This window comes from Budorcas taxicolor, chromosome 2 (genome assembly GCF_023091745.1).
Source record: "Budorcas taxicolor isolate Tak-1 chromosome 2, Takin1.1, whole genome shotgun sequence".
Classification (NCBI taxonomy): domain Eukaryota; kingdom Metazoa; phylum Chordata; class Mammalia; order Artiodactyla; family Bovidae; genus Budorcas; species Budorcas taxicolor.
Genome location: NC_068911.1, coordinates 180,689,421 through 180,707,600, shown reverse-complemented (window position 1 = coordinate 180,707,600; position 18,180 = coordinate 180,689,421). Strand labels below are relative to the sequence as shown.

General features: G+C 61.9%; 4 protein-coding genes across 4 annotated transcripts; all 4 read left to right on the top strand.

The window, feature by feature from the left end:
- Positions 1-2,094: 2,094 nt before the first annotated feature.
- LOC128043590 (ubiquitin carboxyl-terminal hydrolase 17-like protein 6) lies at positions 2,095-3,696 on the top strand. Its single transcript, XM_052635967.1, has one exon. The coding sequence runs from the start codon at positions 2,095-2,097 to the stop codon at positions 3,694-3,696; it is 1,602 nt and encodes a 533-aa protein (XP_052491927.1).
- A 3,056-nt stretch (positions 3,697-6,752) lies between these two features.
- On the top strand, positions 6,753-8,354 carry LOC128043589 (ubiquitin carboxyl-terminal hydrolase 17-like protein 6). The gene has a single exon (XM_052635966.1). The coding sequence runs from the start codon at positions 6,753-6,755 to the stop codon at positions 8,352-8,354; it is 1,602 nt and encodes a 533-aa protein (XP_052491926.1).
- Positions 8,355-11,410: 3,056 nt separating this feature from the next.
- Positions 11,411-13,012, top strand: LOC128043570 (ubiquitin carboxyl-terminal hydrolase 17-like protein 6). Its single transcript, XM_052635946.1, has one exon. It carries the CDS (start codon positions 11,411-11,413, stop codon positions 13,010-13,012), a length of 1,602 nt encoding a protein of 533 aa, XP_052491906.1.
- Positions 13,013-16,069: 3,057 nt separating this feature from the next.
- LOC128043650 (ubiquitin carboxyl-terminal hydrolase 17-like protein 6) lies at positions 16,070-17,671 on the top strand. The gene has a single exon (XM_052636024.1). The coding sequence runs from the start codon at positions 16,070-16,072 to the stop codon at positions 17,669-17,671; it is 1,602 nt and encodes a 533-aa protein (XP_052491984.1).
- The last annotated feature ends 509 nt before the right edge of the window (positions 17,672-18,180 follow it).

Sequence of the window (18,180 nt, the reverse complement as noted above, 5' to 3'; positions counted from 1 at the left end):
ACTGAGGAAAGACCCGAGCCTACCCTAGATTGGGATAGCAAGACAACTGGACTTCCGACTCTGCCCGTCCTGCCTGGCAGTCAGCTGTCTCTTCCAGCTGGGCCCCGGACAAACGCCGCTGGACGCGAGGAGATGCGGCCGGCCTCCAAAGTGCCCGGGGCGGTGGGGGAAACTCTCCTCCCCTAGCTGCTTTCTCGACTGCCTCATGATTCCCGTGACCCGGTGGAGGGGGGCCTGAGGACCTTTATCGATCACCTCTTGCGTTTTATTTCTGTTTCTTGGCTGACGGCTGCGAACCCCAAACCCTCCAGCAAAGGGCAGACCGGGAATGTGCGGTTTAACATCTCAGACCTCGAGGGACAACTCTGGCTGCTGACTGCGCGAGTCGGCGTGGTGGCAAGGAACAGAGAACGTTCCGATGGCTCGTTTTCCCCACATGGTTCCCTACAGCACGCCATGCCCTCCACACGTGGAGAGGAAAAAGAATGATGAGCGGTATCTTCCCCCAAGAACACGAACAAGCGTGCCCCGCGCGAGGACGTGGAGCCACCCACAGCCCTCCCTCATCATCACCACCCATCTTCCTCCACCCCATCGTCTCCAATGCACTTGCTGCTTGCCCCACCCACCCCCTCTGGAGAAGAGGAAGGAGGAGACGGAGGAAAAGGAGAAGAGTGGCGACTGGAGCGGCGTGGCAGAGCGAGTGGGAAGGTGGCCTTACGCTGGGGCCAATCCGTGCCAAAGCGAGAAAGATACTGGCTGATCTCGCTTCTCTGTGCCAAGGGAAAGAGGCAAGGGGACAGCAAGGGTGTGAGCACTTGGACGATAAAGCACAAAGCGGTAGGGTCCTGGGATGGCATGGGGAAGCGGGACGTGGGAGGGGTGCAAGAGGCTAAGGAAGAAAGCGGGGTCAGGGCCGTTCTCTCCTAGCAAGGATCAACGGAATCAATGCTTCAGCTACGTATGTGAAACACGTGGACCGTGAAACCCCCATCGTCCTGGAAGGCAAGCATAATGTCCAGGACGGGAGAGCAAACAAACACACCTGTCCCACACCGAGAAGGAAAGCGACAGTCATCCTCCTCCAGGAGGGAAACCTTTTGTATACCTTGAGTTATAAGGCGTCTTGAGCCCTGGAATGGGAAAGACGACTGTATGAGTCCACTAGTGTATATAAAATAGAAAAAGAGAATAAAAGCAACAAAAAAATAACAAAATGAACACAAAATCAAAAAAATAAATAAATAAATAAATAAATGGAAAACCAAAAAAAAAAAAAAAAACCCTCAAAAAACCCAAAACAAACAAAGAGAGCAACAACAACAACAACAATCAGAACAAATGGAAGAAGGAAAAGGAAGGAAAATAGGCAACGGAGACACAAAAGGAGCTGAAGCAATGAATCCAGAGTTGCAGCAAGCCTATGCCTTTCGGAACGAGCTCGCTTTGGGGCTTGACCAACGGCCCTGAAGGGAGAGAAGCACATGTGTCCCTCTCCCGGCAGCTTTTGGTGCCAGGACCCTGAACGCTCGAAGAGTGTCCAGTGAGAAAGCCTAGAATTCGGAGTGGACCTCACTGGAGAGCAAAGTTGAGGCAAGGGTTTCTTGTTGTCTGGGGAGGGGTTGTGTCAGGCAGGGGTCTGGGGTGGGGAGACCCCTAAAGGGGAGAGGGTAGGTGGGCAGACATGTTTCCAGAAGTGTGTTAGGATGTGAATGGTGAGCCCACGGCATTCCTCTGCAGCCCGCATTTGTGTGCTGAACTTGGAAAGCCCGCAGTGAATCTCTAGCGGGCAAGGCTGGAAGGCCCAATGGCCCCGAATCATTTGCATCCGGAGCCCTTTGGTCCAGGGGGCCAGGTCGGAAGTGCGTGCGGGGCTTCCTCGAGGGGAATTCCCCGAGAAAAGTGGGAATTCAGTGGTTGGATGGCGGGAGTGGGAGTGGGCAGGCCCTCGGCCGCCTCAGCGAATGAGGAGATTGCACGTGCGGGGGTGGGGCTGTGGGGACGCCCCCAAAGGGCCGAGGGGGCGGGGCCCGGGCCCTTTTTGGAGACGACGGTCTGAGGGAAGGAGGCACCGGCGTGCAGCTGCAGCTGGAGATGGAAACCCTCGTGGGCCTTGTTTGCAGAGCCCCGGGGGCTGCTTCTGAGCACGGGGGAGGTGCGCGTCCGGCTCCCTTCAACGTCTTAGCCGGAGGGCAAGGTTGTCGGGCCAGCGCCGCTGGTGCGGATGCCCTTCGGGGACCCTCTGTCCCTGAGGGGCCGTCGCCGGCGGTCGGGCGCCCCCAGCGGGGTGACTTGGCTCCTGGGTCAGCGGGGCTGGCGCGTGGCCAGAAAGTCGCCCTGAGTTGGAGGGGGCCGTGGGGGGTGGGCGCTGGGCTTCAGAATCTGGGGAACACGTGCTACGTGAATGCGGCGCTGCAGTGTCTGAGCCACACGCCGCCCCTGGCCAGCTGGCTGGTGTCCCGGCAGCCCGCCACCCTCTGTCCGGCCGGCGGCTGCTGCACGCTCTGTGCCATGCGAGCTCACGTGACCCGAGCCCTCCTTCACGCGGGAGAGGTGATCCGGCCCCGCAAGGACCTGCTGGCGGGCTTCCACAGACACCAGCAGGAAGATGCCCACGAGTTTCTGACGTTCACTCTGCATGGCATGCAGCAAGGGTGCCTGAGTGCATCCCAGCCGTCGGGCCACGCCTCCGAGGACACCAGCGTCGTCCGTCAGATCTTCGGCGGGACGCGGAGGTCTCGGATCCAGTGTCTCCACTGCCTCGGTGTCTCGGACACGTTCGACCCTTATCTGGACATCAGCCTGGATATCACGGCGGCTCCGAGTGTGGAGCAAGCTCTGAGAGAGCTGGTCAAGCCCGAGAAGCTGGAGGCGGAAAATGCCTATGACTGTGGCGTTTGTCTCCGGAAGGTGCCTGCCACCAAGAGGTTGACTTTGCACAGCACGTCCCAGGTCCTGGTGCTGGTGCTGAAGCGGTTCACACAGCTGAGCGGGGCCAAAAGGGCTGAGGAGGTGCGCTATCCCCAGTGCCTGGACGTGCAGCCCTACACGTCTGAGGGGACGGCAGGGCCACTGGGCTACGTGCTCTATGCCGTGCTGGTGCACTCCGGGTGGAGCTGTGAGCGAGGACACTACTTTTGTTACGTCCGAGCGGGCAACGGCCAATGGTATGAGATGGACGATGCCAAGGTGACCGCCTGTGCCGAGACTGCTGCCCTGAGCCAGGGCGCCTACGTCCTGTTCTACGCCCGGGAGGGTGCGTGGGAAGGGGGCGCTGGGCGAGGGGCGGCGGCCCCCCTCGGGGCTGACCCCACAGACCCCGGGCAGCCTGCAGGAGACGCCAGCGGCAGAGCTCCTGGGTCGCAGGAGTCCCCGGGGGACACAGAGGCCGAAGGGATGAGCTTAGAGCAGTGGAGACGCCTGCAAGAACACGACCGACCGAAGCCGGCCTTGGAGCTCCGCGAGATCCAGGCTGCCCTGCCTGCCGGCGCAGTCGTGATTCACCGGTCCAGACACGGAGGAGGGAGAAACCGCCCGCCGCCCGCACAGGAGCACCACCGGCTCGACCGGCCCAGCACGGACACCCCGGCTCCGGGGCCGACGGACGTCGGCCAGGGCCCTTGTGCCAGCGGGAGGGCCAGAGCGACCAAGGGGAGGAACAAGAAGCCGCGGCCATCTCTGGGGCTGTGGCGGTAGGCCGGCTCCGATGCACATGCGTGCAGACGCCCAGGCACACTCTGTGTGCGGCACGCCCTGGGCGACGCAGCAAGAGTGCCGACGAGGAGCGAGTTCCTCTCTGGCGGTGAGGACGATGCGGCCTCCGGGGAAAAGGCGGGGCCTGCAGTGAGCCCGGGGTCTCGGCGTTCCCGGGGAACGGGTTCGTGCCCGAGCGGCTCAGCTCTCGAGGGCTGGCTCTGCTGGGAAGTCGCCGGAGCGAATGGGGTGCGTGAGCGGGTCTGAGCACGGTGCGAGGGCCTCCCACTTCTGCGAGCCTGGGAGAGTCCTCTCTGGATGGGACTTTGGGTGTGGCTTTGCCTTTCTTCCCCCGTCTCCAGTCCCTGGCCGCGCCGCTGGCCTCTGGTGAGTGACGCGGCCTGGAGACGCCTCACAGAACGCTCACAGCCAGCCGAGCAAGGAGACGATCTCCGGAGCCCTTCGGGGCTGGGGGGGGGGGGTGGGGTGGGGGTAGGGGGGCGGGGGGGGAGGTGCAGGGAAGAGCGGATGCAGGTCCACGAACCGTGTCCTTCCGGCCGGCCAGGCTCTCGAAAATGCCCCAAACGTCGAGCAGCGTCTGCGGAGAAGATGGGCAGGCGGTCTTTATGGGTGGCTGCCCTCGGGAGGCCTCGTGCTCCTAGGCAGAGTGTCCGGCAGGAATGAGGCGGGGATCCGTGTGTCCCCGACAGGACGCTCATCCGCAAAGTTCCCTGGGGCTCCATTTCCGGTGCAAGGAGTATGCTGGAGAAGCGCCGAGTGCCAAACAGGAGAAGCGATCCACGATGCCATGAGCACCACCGACGGCACCGCCAGCACCGACACGAAGGTCGAGGGGAGAAAGGCGAGCCAGCTAGTCCCAAAGAAACCTCTCCACCAGCATTGCACCGGGGCCTAGGTGGAGATCCGTCGCGCAGCGTTCATTTCTGAAAGCAAAGGTCCTCCCCGCACTGAGGAAAGACCCGAGCCTACCCTAGATTGGGATAGCAAGACAACTGGACTTCCGACTCTGCCCGTCCTGCCTGGCAGTCAGCGGTCTCTTCCAGCTGGGCCCCGGACAAACGCCGCTGGACGCGAGGAGATGCGGCCGGCCTCCAAAGTGCCCGGGGCGGTGGGGGAAACTCTCCTCCCCTAGCTGCTTTCTCGACTGCCTCATGATTCCCGTGACCCGGTGGAGGGGGGCCTGAGGACCTTTATCGATCACCTCTTGCGTTTTATTTCTGTTTCTTGGCTGACGGCTGCGAACCCCAAACCCTCCAGCAAAGGGCAGACCGGGAATGTGCGGTTTAACATCTCAGACCTCGAGGGACAACTCTGGCTGCTGACTGCGCGAGTCGGCGTGGCAAGGAACAGAGAACGTTCCGATGGCTCGTTTTCCCCGCATGGTTCCCTAGAGCGCGCCACGGCCTCCACACATGGAGAGGAAAGAGAATGATGAGCGGTATCTTCCCCCAAGAACACGAACAAGCGTGCCCCGCGCGAGGACGTGGAGCCACCCACAGCCCTCCCTCATCATCACCACCCATCTTCCTCCACCCCATCGTCTCCAATGCACTTGCTGCTTGCCCCACCCACCCCCTCTGGAGAAGAGGAAGGAGGAGACGGAGGAAAAGGAGAAGAGTGGCGACTGGAGCGGCGTGGCAGAGCGAGTGGGAAGGTGGCCTTACGCTGGGGCCAATCCGTGCCAAAGCGAGAAAGATACTGGCTGATCTCGCTTCTCTGTGCCAAGGGAAAGAGGCAAGGGGACAGCAAGGGTGTGAGCACTTGGACGATAAAGCACAAAGCGGTAGGGTCCTGGGATGGCATGGGGAAGCGGGACGTGGGAGGGGTGCAAGAGGCTAAGGAAGAAAGCGGGGTCAGGGCCGTTCTCTCCTAGCAAGGATCAACGGAATCAATGCTTCAGCTACGTATGTGAAACACGTGGACCGTGAAACCCCCATCGTCCTGGAAGGCAAGCATAATGTCCAGGACGGGAGAGCAAACAAACACACCTGTCCCACACCGAGAAGGAAAGCGACAGTCATCCTCCTCCAGGAGGGAAACCTTTTGTATACCTTGAGTTATAAGGCGTCTTGAGCCCTGGAATGGGAAAGACGACTGTATGAGTCCACTAGTGTATATAAAATAGAAAAAGAGAATAAAAGCAACAAAAAAATAACAAAATGAACACAAAATCAAAAAAATAAATAAATAAATAAATAAATGGAAAACCAAAAAAAAAAAAAAAAAACCCTCAAAAAACCCAAAACAAACAAAGAGAGCAACAACAACAACAACAATCAGAACAAATGGAAGAAGGAAAAGGAAGGAAAATAGGCAACGGAGACACAAAAGGAGCTGAAGCAATGAATCCAGAGTTGCAGCAAGCCTATGCCTTTCGGAACGAGCTCGCTTTGGGGCTTGACCAACGGCCCTGAAGGGAGAGAAGCACATGTGTCCCTCTCCCGGCAGCTTTTGGTGCCAGGACCCTGAACGCTCGAAGAGTGTCCAGTGAGAAAGCCTAGAATTCGGAGTGGACCTCACTGGAGAGCAAAGTTGAGGCAAGGGTTTCTTGTTGTCTGGGGAGGGGTTGTGTCAGGCAGGGGTCTGGGGTGGGGAGACCCCTAAAGGGGAGAGGGTAGGTGGGCAGACATGTTTCCAGAAGTGTGTTAGGATGTGAATGGTGAGCCCACGGCATTCCTCTGCAGCCCGCATTTGTGTGCTGAACTTGGAAAGCCCGCAGTGAATCTCTAGCGGGCAAGGCTGGAAGGCCCAATGGCCCCGAATCATTTGCATCCGGAGCCCTTTGGTCCAGGGGGCCAGGTCGGAAGTGCGTGCGGGGCTTCCTCGAGGGGAATTCCCCGAGAAAAGTGGGAATTCAGTGGTTGGATGGCGGGAGTGGGAGTGGGCAGGCCCTCGGCCGCCTCAGCGAATGAGGAGATTGCACGTGCGGGGGTGGGGCTGTGGGGACGCCCCCAAAGGGCCGAGGGGGCGGGGCCCGGGCCCTTTTTGGAGACGACGGTCTGAGGGAAGGAGGCACCGGCGTGCAGCTGCAGCTGGAGATGGAAACCCTCGTGGGCCTTGTTTGCAGAGCCCCGGGGGCTGCTTCTGAGCACGGGGGAGGTGCGCGTCCGGCTCCCTTCAACGTCTTAGCCGGAGGGCAAGGTTGTCGGGCCAGCGCCGCTGGTGCGGATGCCCTTCGGGGACCCTCTGTCCCTGAGGGGCCGTCGCCGGCGGTCGGGCGCCCCCAGCGGGGTGACTTGGCTCCTGGGTCAGCGGGGCTGGCGCGTGGCCAGAAAGTCGCCCTGAGTTGGAGGGGGCCGTGGGGGGTGGGCGCTGGGCTTCAGAATCTGGGGAACACGTGCTACGTGAATGCGGCACTGCAGTGTCTGAGCCACACGCCGCCCCTGGCCAGCTGGCTGGTGTCCCGGCAGCCCGCCACCCTCTGTCCGGCCGGCGGCTGCTGCACGCTCTGTGCCATGCGAGCTCACGTGACCCGAGCCCTCCTTCACGCGGGAGAGGTGATCCGGCCCCGCAAGGACCTGCTGGCGGGCTTCCACAGACACCAGCAGGAAGATGCCCACGAGTTTCTGACGTTCACTCTGCATGGCATGCAGCAAGGGTGCCTGAGTGCATCCCAGCCGTCGGGCCACGCCTCCGAGGACACCAGCGTCGTCCGTCAGATCTTCGGCGGGACGCGGAGGTCTCGGATCCAGTGTCTCCACTGCCTCGGTGTCTCGGACACGTTCGACCCTTATCTGGACATCAGCCTGGATATCACGGCGGCTCCGAGTGTGGAGCAAGCTCTGAGAGAGCTGGTCAAGCCCGAGAAGCTGGAGGCGGAAAATGCCTATGACTGTGGCGTTTGTCTCCGGAAGGTGCCTGCCACCAAGAGGTTGACTTTGCACAGCACGTCCCAGGTCCTGGTGCTGGTGCTGAAGCGGTTCACACAGCTGAGCGGGGCCAAAAGGGCTGAGGAGGTGCGCTATCCCCAGTGCCTGGACGTGCAGCCCTACACGTCTGAGGGGACGGCAGGGCCACTGGGCTACGTGCTCTATGCCGTGCTGGTGCACTCCGGGTGGAGCTGTGAGCGAGGACACTACTTTTGTTACGTCCGAGCGGGCAACGGCCAATGGTATGAGATGGACGATGCCAAGGTGACCGCCTGTGCCGAGACTGCTGCCCTGAGCCAGGGCGCCTACGTCCTGTTCTACGCCCGGGAGGGTGCGTGGGAAGGGGGCGCTGGGCGAGGGGCGGCGGCCCCCCTCGGGGCTGACACCACAGACCCCGGGCAGCCTGCAGGAGACGCCAGCGGCAGAGCTCCTAGGTCGCAGGAGTCCCAGGGGGACACAGAGGCCGAAGGGATGAGCTTAGAGCAGTGGAGACGCCTGCAAGAACACGACCGACCGAAGCCGGCCTTGGAGCTCCGCGAGATCCAGGCTGCCCTGCCTGCCGGCGCAGTCGTGATTCACCGGTCCAGACACGGAGGAGGGAGAAACCGCCCGCCGCCCGCACAGGAGCACCACCGGCTCGACCGGCCCAGCACGGACACCCCGGCTCCGGGGCCGACGGACGTCGGCCAGGGCCCTTGTGCCAGCGGGAGGGCCAGAGCGACCAAGGGGAGGAACAAGAAGCCGCGGCCATCTCTGGGGCTGTGGCGGTAGGCCGGCTCCGATGCACATGCGTGCAGACGCCCAGGCACACTCTGTGTGCGGCACGCCCTGGGCGACGCAGCAAGAGTGCCGACGAGGAGCGAGTTCCTCTCTGGCGGTGAGGACGATGCGGCCTCCGGGGAAAAGGCGGGGCCTGGAGTGAGCCCGGGGTCTCGGCGTTCCCGGGGAACAGGTTCGTGCCCGAGCGGCTCAGCTCTCGAGGGCTGGCTCTGCTGGGAAGTCGCCGGAGCGAATGGGGTGCGTGAGCGGGTCTGAGCACGGTGCGAGGGCCTCCCACTTCTGCGAGCCTGGGAGAGTCCTCTGGGGATGGGACTTTGGGTGTGGCTTTGCCTTTCTTCCCCCGTCTCCAGTCCCTGGCCGCGCCGCTGGCCTCTGGTGAGTGACGCGGCCTGGAGACGCCTCACAGAACGCTCACAGCCAGCCGAGCAAGGAGACGATCTCCGGAGCCCTTCGGGGCTGGGGGGGGGTGGGGTGGGGGGGGGGGGTGGGTGTGGGGGGGAGGTGCAGGGAAGAGCGGATGCAGGTCCACGAACCGTGTCCTTCCGGCCGGCCAGGCTCTCGAAAATGCCCCAAACGTCGAGCAGCGTCTGCGGAGAAGATGGGCAGGCGGTCTTTATGGGTGGCTGCCCTCGGGAGGCCTCGTGCTCCTAGGCAGAGTGTCCGGCAGGAATGAGGCGGGGATCCGTGTGTCCCCGACAGGACGCTCATCCGCAAAGTTCCCTGGGGCTCCATTTCCGGTGCAAGGAGTATGCTGGAGAAGCGCCGAGTGCCAAACAGGAGAAGCGATCCACGATGCCATGAGCACCACCGACGGCACCGCCAGCACCGACACGAAGGTCGAGGGGAGAAAGGCGAGCCAGCTAGTCCCAAAGAAACCTCTCCACCAGCATTGCACCGGGGCCTAGGTGGAGATCCGTCGCGCAGCGTTCATTTCTGAAAGCAAAGGTCCTCCCCGCACTGAGGAAAGACCCGAGCCTACCCTAGATTGGGATAGCAAGACAACTGGACTTCCGACTCTGCCCGTCCTGCCTGGCAGTCAGCTGTCTCTTCCAGCTGGGCCCCGGACAAACGCCGCTGGACGCGAGGAGATGCGGCCGGCCTCCAAAGTGCCCGGGGCGGTGGGGGAAACTCTCCTCCCCTAGCTGCTTTCTCGACTGCCTCATGATTCCCGTGACCCGGTGGAGGGGGGCCTGAGGACCTTTATCGATCACCTCTTGCGTTTTATTTCTGTTTCTTGGCTGACGGCTGCGAACCCCAAACCCTCCAGCAAAGGGCAGACCGGGAATGTGCGGTTTAACATCTCAGACCTCGAGGGACAACTCTGGCTGCTGACTGCGCGAGTCGGCGTGGCAAGGAACAGAGAACGTTCCGATGGCTCGTTTTCCCCGCATGGTTCCCTAGAGCGCGCCACGGCCTCCACACATGGAGAGGAAAGAGAATGATGAGCGGTATCTTCCCCCAAGAACACGAACAAGCGTGCCCCGCGCGAGGACGTGGAGCCACCCACAGCCCTCCCTCATCATCACCACCCATCTTCCTCCACCCCATCGTCTCCAATGCACTTGCTGCTTGCCCCACCCACCCCCTCTGGAGAAGAGGAAGGAGGAGACGGAGGAAAAGGAGAAGAGTGGCGACTGGAGCGGCGTGGCAGAGCGAGTGGGAAGGTGGCCTTACGCTGGGGCCAATCCGTGCCAAAGCGAGAAAGATACTGGCTGATCTCGCTTCTCTGTGCCAAGGGAAAGAGGCAAGGGGACAGCAAGGGTGTGAGCACTTGGACGATAAAGCACAAAGCGGTAGGGTCCTGGGATGGCATGGGGAAGCGGGACGTGGGAGGGGTGCAAGAGGCTAAGGAAGAAAGCGGGGTCAGGGCCGTTCTCTCCTAGCAAGGATCAACGGAATCAATGCTTCAGCTACGTATGTGAAACACGTGGACCGTGAAACCCCCATCGTCCTGGAAGGCAAGCATAATGTCCAGGACGGGAGAGCAAACAAACACACCTGTCCCACACCGAGAAGGAAAGCGACAGTCATCCTCCTCCAGGAGGGAAACCTTTTGTATACCTTGAGTTATAAGGCGTCTTGAGCCCTGGAATGGGAAAGACGACTGTATGAGTCCACTAGTGTATATAAAATAGAAAAAGAGAATAAAAGCAACAAAAAAATAACAAAATGAACACAAAATCAAAAAAATAAATAAATAAATAAATAAATGGAAAACCAAAAAAAAAAAAAAAACCCTCAAAAAACCCAAAACAAAAAAAGAGAGCAACAACAACAACAACAATCAGAACAAATGGAAGAAGGAAAAGGAAGGAAAATAGGCAACGGAGACACAAAAGGAGCTGAAGCAATGAATCCAGAGTTGCAGCAAGCCTATGCCTTTCGGAACGAGCTCGCTTTGGGGCTTGACCAACGGCCCTGAAGGGAGAGAAGCACATGTGTCCCTCTCCCGGCAGCTTTTGGTGCCAGGACCCTGAACGCTCGAAGAGTGTCCAGTGAGAAAGCCTAGAATTCGGAGTGGACCTCACTGGAGAGCAAAGTTGAGGCAAGGGTTTCTTGTTGTCTGGGGAGGGGTTGTGTCAGGCAGGGGTCTGGGGTGGGGAGACCCCTAAAGGGGAGAGGGTAGGTGGGCAGACATGTTTCCAGAAGTGTGTTAGGATGTGAATGGTGAGCCCACGGCATTCCTCTGCAGCCCGCATTTGTGTGCTGAACTTGGAGAGCCCGCAGTGAATCTCTAGCGGGCAAGGCTGGAAGGCCCAATGGCCCCGAATCATTTGCATCCAGAGCCCTTTGGTCCAGGGGGCCAGGTCGGAAGTGCGTGCGGGGCTTCCTCGAGGGGAATTCCCCGAGAAAAGTGGGAATTCAGTGGTTGGATGGCGGGAGTGGGAGTGGGCAGGCCCTCGGCCGCCTCAGCGAATGAGGAGATTGCACGTGTGGGGGTGGGGCTGTGGGGACGCCCCCAAAGGGCCGAGGGGGCGGGGCCCGGGCCCTTTTTGGAGACGACGGTCTGAGGGAAGGAGGCACCGGCGTGCAGCTGCAGGTAGGAGATGGAAACCCTCGTGGGCCTTGTTTGCAGAGCCCCGGGGGCTGCTTCTGAGCACGGGGGAGGTGCGCGTCCGGCTCCCTTCAACGTCTTAGCCGGAGGGCAAGGTTGTCGGGCCAGCGCCGCTGGTGCGGATGCCCTTCGGGGACCCTCTGTCCCTGAGGGGCCGTCGCCGGCGGTCGGGCGCCCCCAGCGGGGTGACTTGGCTCCTGGGTCAGCGGGGCTGGCGCGTGGCCAGAAAGTCGCCCTGAGTTGGAGGGGGCCGTGGGGGGTGGGCGCTGGGCTTCAGAATCTGGGGAACACGTGCTACGTGAATGCGGCGCTGCAGTGTCTGAGCCACACGCCGCCCCTGGCCAGCTGGCTGGTGTCCCGGCAGCCCGCCACCCTCTGTCCGGCCGGCGGCTGCTGCACGCTCTGTGCCATGCGAGCTCACGTGACCCGAGCCCTCCTTCACGCGGGAGAGGTGATCCGGCCCCGCAAGGACCTGCTGGCGGGCTTCCACAGACACCAGCAGGAAGATGCCCACGAGTTTCTGACGTTCACTCTGGATGGCATGCAGCAAGGGTGCCTGAGTGCATCCCAGCCGTCGGGCCACGCCTCCGAGGACACCAGCGTCGTCCGTCAGATCTTCGGCTGGACGTGGAGGTCTCGGATCCAGTGTCTCCACTGCCTCGGTGTCTCGGACACGTTCGACCCTTATCTGGACATCAGCCTGGATATCAAGGCGGCTCCGAGTGTGGAGCAAGCTCTGAGAGAGCTGGTCAAGCCCGAGAAGCTGGAGGCGGAAAATGCCTATGACTGTGGCGTTTGTCTCCGGAAGGTGCCTGCCACCAAGAGGTTGACTTTGCACAGCACGTCCCAGGTCCTGGTGCTGGTGCTGAAGCGGTTCACACAGCTGAGCGGGGCCAAAAGGGCTGAGGAGGTGCGCTATCCCCAGTGCCTGGACGTGCAGCCCTACACGTCTGAGCGGAAGGCAGGGCCCCTGGGCTACGTGCTCTATGCCGTGCTGGTGCACTCCGGGTGGAGCTGTGAGCGAGGACACTACTTTTGTTACGTCCGAGCGGGCAACGGCCAATGGTATGAGATGGACGATGCCAAGGTGACCGCCTGTGCCGAGACTGCTTCCCTGAGCCAGGGCGCCTACGTCCTGTTCTACGCCCGGGAGGGTGCGTGGGAAGGGGGCGCTGGGCGAGGGGCGGCGGCCCCCCTCGGGGCTGACCCCACAGACCCCGGGCAGCCTGCAGGAGACGCCAGCGGCAGAGCTCCTGGGTCGCAGGAGTCCCCGGGGGACACAGAGGCCGAAGGGATGAGCTTAGAGCAGTGGAGACGCCTGCAAGAACACGATCGACCGAAGCCGGCCTTGGAGCTCCGCGAGATCCAGGCTGCCCTGCCTGCCGGCGCAGTCGTGATTCACCGGTCCAGACACGGAGGAGGGAGAAACCGCCCGCCGCCCGCACAGGAGCACCACCGGCTCGACCGGCCCAGCACGGACACCCCGGCTCCGGGGCCGACGGACGTCGGCCAGGGCCCTTGTGCCAGCGGGAGGGCCAGAGCGACCAAGGGGAGGAACAAGAAGCCGCGGCCATCTCTGGGGCTGTGGCGGTAGGCCGGCTCCGATGCACATGCGTGCAGACGCCCAGGCACACTCTGTGTGAGGCACGCCCTGGGCGACGCAGCAAGAGTGCCGACGAGGAGCGAGTTCCTCTCTGGCGGTGAGGACGATGCGGCCTCCGGGGAAAAGGCGGGGCCTGGAGTGAGCCCGGGGTCTCGGCGTTCCCGGGGAACGGGTTCGTGCCCGAGCGGCTCAGCTCTCGAGGGCTGGCTCTGCTGGGAAGTCGCCGGAGCGAATGGGGTGCGTGAGCGGGTCTGAGCACAGTGTGAGGCCCTCCCACTTCTGCGAGCCTGGGAGAGTCCTCTCTGGATGGGACTTTGGGTGTGGCTTTGCCTTTCTTCCCCCGTCTCCAGTCCCTGGCCGCGCCGCTGGCCTCTGGTGAGTGACGCGGCCTGGAGACGCCTCACAGAACGCTCACAGCCAGCCGAGCAAGGAGACGATCTCCGGAGCCCTTCGGGGCTGGGAGGGGCGGGGGGTGGGGGTGGAGGGGTGGGGGGGGTGGGGGAGGTGCAGGGAAGAGCGGATGCAGGTCCACGAACCGTGTCCTTCCGGCCGGCCAGGCTCTCGAAAATGCCCCAAACGTCGAGCAGCGTCTGCGGAGAAGATGGGCAGGCGGTCTTTATGGGTGGCTGCCCTCGGGAGGCCTCGTGCTCCTAGGCAGAGTGTCCGGCAGGAATGAGGCGGGGATCCGTGTGTCCCCGACAGGACGCTCATCCGCAAAGTTCCCTGGGGCTCCATTTCCGGTGCAAGGAGTATGCTGGAGAAGCGCCGAGTGCCAAACAGGAGAAGCCATCCACGATGCCATGAGCACCACCGACGGCACCGCCAGCACCGACACGAAGGTCGAGGGGAGAAAGGCGAGCCAGCTAGTCCCAAAGAAACCTCTCCACCAGCATTGCACCGGGGCCTAGGTGGAGATCCGTCGCGCAGCGTTCATTTCTGAAAGCAAAGGTCCTCCCCGCACTGAGGAAAGACCCGAGCCTACCCTAGATTGGGATAGCAAGACAACTGGACTTCCGACTCTGCCCGTCCTGCCTGGCAGTCAGTTGTCTCTTCCAGCTGGGCCCCGGACAAACGCCGCTGGACGCGAGGAGATGCGGCCGGCCTCCAAAGTGCCCGGGGCGGTGGGGGAAACTCTCCTCCCCTAGCTGCTTTCTCGACTGCCTCATGATTCCCGTGACCCGGTGGAGGGGGGCCTGAGGACCTTTATCGATCACCTCTTGCGTTTTATTTCTGTTTCTTGGCTGACGGCTGCGAACCCCAAACCCTCCAGCAAAGGGCAGACCGGGAATGTGCGGTTTAACATCTCAGACCTCGAGGGACAACTCTGGCTGCTGACTGCGCGAGTCGGCGTGGCAAGGAACAGAGAACGTTCCGATGGCTCGTTTTCCCCGCATGGTTCCCTAGAGCGCGCCACGGCCTCCACACATGGAGAGGAAAGAGAATGATGAGCGGTATCTTCCCCCAAGAACACGAACAAGCGTGCCCCGCGCGAGGACGTGGAGCCACCCACAGCCCTCCCTCATCATCACCACCCATCTTCCTCCGCCCCATCGTCTCCAACCCACTTGCTGCTTGCCCCACCCACCCCCTCTGGAGAAGAGGAAGGAGGAGACGGAGGAAAAGGAGAAGAGTGGCGACTGGAGCGGCGTGGCAGAGCGAGTGGGAAGGTGGCCTTACGCTGGGGCAAATCCGTACCAAAGCGAGAAAGATACTGGCTGATCTCGCTTCTCTGTGCCAAGGGAAAGAGGCAAGGGGACAGCAAGGGTGTGAGCACTTGGACGATAAAGCACAAAGCGGTAGGGTCCTGGGATGGGATGGGGAAGCGGGACGTGGGAGGGGTGCAAGAGGCTAAGGAAGAAAGCGGGGTCAGGGCCGTTCTCTCCTAGTAAGGATCAACGGAATCAATGCTTCAGCTACGTATGTGAAACACGTGGACCGTGAAACCCCCATCGTCCTGGAAGGCAAGCATAATGTCCAGGACGGGAGAGCAAACAAACACACCTGTCCCACACCGAGAAGGAAAGCGACAGTCATCCTCCTCCAGGAGGGAAACCTTTTGTATACCTTGAGTTATAAGGCGTCTTGAGCCCTGGAATGGGAAAGACGACTGTATGAGTCCACTAGTGTACATAAAATAGAAAAAGAGAATAAAAGCAACAAAAAAATAACAAAATGAACACAAAATTAAAAAAATAAATAAATAAATAAATAAATGGAAAACCAAAAAAAAAAAAAACCCTCAAAAAACCCAAAACAAACAAAGAGAGCAACAACAACAACAACAATCAGAACAAATGGAAGAAGGAAAAGGAAGGAAAATAGGCATCGGAGACACAAAAGGAGCTGAAGCAATGAATCCAGAGTTGCAGCAAGCCTATGCCTTTCGGAACGAGCTCGCTTTGGGGCTTGACCAACGGCCCTGAAGGGAGAGAAGCATATGTGTCCCTCTCCCGGCAGCTTTTGGTGCCAGGACCCTGAACGCTCGAAGAGTGTCCAGTGAGAAAGCCTAGAATTCGGAGTGGACCTCACTGGAGAGCAAAGTTGAGGCAAGGGTTTCTTGTTGTCTGGGGAGGGGTTGTGTCAGGCAGGGGTCTGGGGTGGGGAGATCCCTAAAGGGGAGAGGGTAGGTGGGCAGACATGTTTCCAGAAGTGTGTTAGGATGTGAATGGTGAGCCCACGGCATTCCTCTGCAGCCCGCATTTGTGTGCTGAACTTGGAAAGCCCGCAGTGAATCTCTAGCGGGCAAGGCTGGAAGGCCCAATGGCCCCGAATCATTTGCATCCGGAGCCCTTTGGTCCAGGGGGCCAGGTCGGAAGTGAGTGCGGGGCTTCCTCGAGGGGAATTCCCCGAGAAAAGTGGGAATTCAGTGGTTGGATGGCGGGAGTGGGAGTGGGCAGGCCCTCGGCCGCCTCAGCGAATGAGGAGATTGCACGTGCGGGGGTGGGGCTGTGGGGACGCCCCCAAAGGGCCGAGGGGGCGGGGCCCGGGCCCTTTTTGGAGACGACGGTCTGAGGGAAGGAGGCACCGGCGTGCAGCTGCAGGTAGGAGATGGAAACCCTCGTGGGCCTTGTTTGCAGAGCCCCGGGGGCTGCTTCTGAGCACGGGGGAGGTGCGCGTCCGGCTCCCTTCAACGTCTTAGCCGGAGGGCAAGGTTGTCGGGCCAGCGCCACTGGTGCGGATGCCCTTCGGGGACCCTCTGTCCCTGAGGGGCCGTCGCCGGCGGTCGGGCGCCCCCAGCGGGGTGACTTGGCTCCTGGGTCAGCGGGGCTGGCGCGTGGCCATAAAGTCGCCCTGAGTTGGAGGGGGCCGTGGGGGGTGGGCGCTGGGCTTCAGAATCTGGGGAACACGTGCTACGTGAATGCGGCGCTGCAGTGTCTGAGCCACACGCCGCCCCTGGCCAGCTGGCTGGTGTCCCGGCAGCCCGCCACCCTCTGTCCGGCCGGCGGCTGCTGCACGCTCTGTGCCATGCGAGCTCACGTGACCCGAGCCCTCCTTCACGCGGGAGAGGTGATCCGGACCCGCAAGGACCTGCTGGCGGGCTTCCACAGACACCAGCAGGAAGATGCCCACGAGTTTCTGACGTTCACTCTGGATGGCATGCAGCAAGGGTGCCTGAGTGCATCCCAGCCGTCGGGCCACGCCTCCGAGGACACCAGCGTCGTCCGTCAGATCTTCGGCGGGACATGGAGGTCTCGGATCCAGTGTCTCCACTGCCTCGGTGTCTCGGACACGTTCGACCCTTATCTGGACATCAGCCTGGATATCACGGCGGCTCCGAGTGTGGAGCAAGCTCTGAGAGAGCTGGTCAAGCCCGAGAAGCTGGAGGCGGAAAATGCCTATGACTGTGGCGTTTGTCTCCGGAAGGTGCCTGCCACCAAGAGGTTGACTTTGCACAGCACGTCCCAGGTCCTGGTGCTGGTGCTGAAGCGGTTCACACAGCTGAGCGGGGCCAAAAGGGCTGAGGAGGTGCGCTATCCCCAGTGCCTGGACGTGCAGCCCTACACGTCTGAGGGGACGGCAGGGCCACTGGGCTACGTGCTCTATGCCGTGCTGGTGCACTCCGGGTGGAGCTGTGAGCGAGGACACTACTTTTGTTACGTCCGAGCGGGCAACGGCCAATGGTATGAGATGGACGATGCCAAGGTGACCGCCTGTGCCGAGACTGCTGCCCTGAGCCAGGGCGCCTACATCCTGTTCTACGCCCGGGAGGGTGCGTGGGAAGGGGGCGCTGGGCGAGGGGCGGCGGCCCCCCTCGGGGCTGACCCCACAGACCCCGGGCAGCCTGCAGGAGACGCCAGCGGCAGAGCTCCTGGGTCGCAGGAGTCCCCGGGGGACACAGAGGCCGAAGGGATGAGCTTAGAGCAGTGGAGACGCCTGCAAGAACACGACCGACCGAAGCCGGCCTTGGAGCTCCGCGAGATCCAGGCTGCCCTGCCTGCCGGCGCAGTCGTGATTCACCGGTCCAGACACGGAGGAGGGAGAAACCGCCCGCCGCCCGCACAGGAGCATCACCGGCTCGACCGGCCCAGCACGGACCCCCCGGCTCCGGGGCCGACGGACGTCAGCCAGGGCCCTTGTGCCAGCGGGAGGGCCAGAGCGACCAAGGGGAGGAACAAGAAGCCGCGGCCATCTCTGGGGCTGTGGCGGTAGGCCGGCTCCGATGCACATGCGTGCAGACGCCCAGGCACACTCTGTGTGCGGCACGCCCTGGGCGACGCAGCAAGAGTGCCGACGAGGAGCAAGTTCCTCTCTGGCGGTGAGGACGATGCGGCCTCCGGGGAAAAGGCGGGGCCTGGAGTGAGCCCGGGGTCTCGGCGTTCCCGGGGAACGGGTTCGTGCCCGAGCAGCTCAGCTCTCGAGGGCTGGCTCTGCTGGGAAGTCGCCGGAGCGAATGGGGTGCGTGAGCGGGTCTGAGCACGGTGCGAGGGCCTCCCACTTCTGCGAGCCTGGGACAGTCCTCTGGGGATGGGACTTTGGGTGTGGCTTTGCCTTTCTTCCCCCGTCTCCAGTCCCTGGCCGCGCCGCTGGCCTCTGGTGAGTGACGCGGCCTGGAGACGCCTCACAGAACGCTCACAGCCAGCCGAGCAAGGAGACGATCTCCGGAGCCCTTCGGGGCTGGGAGGGGCGGGGGGTGGGGGTGGAGGGGTGGGGGGGTGGGG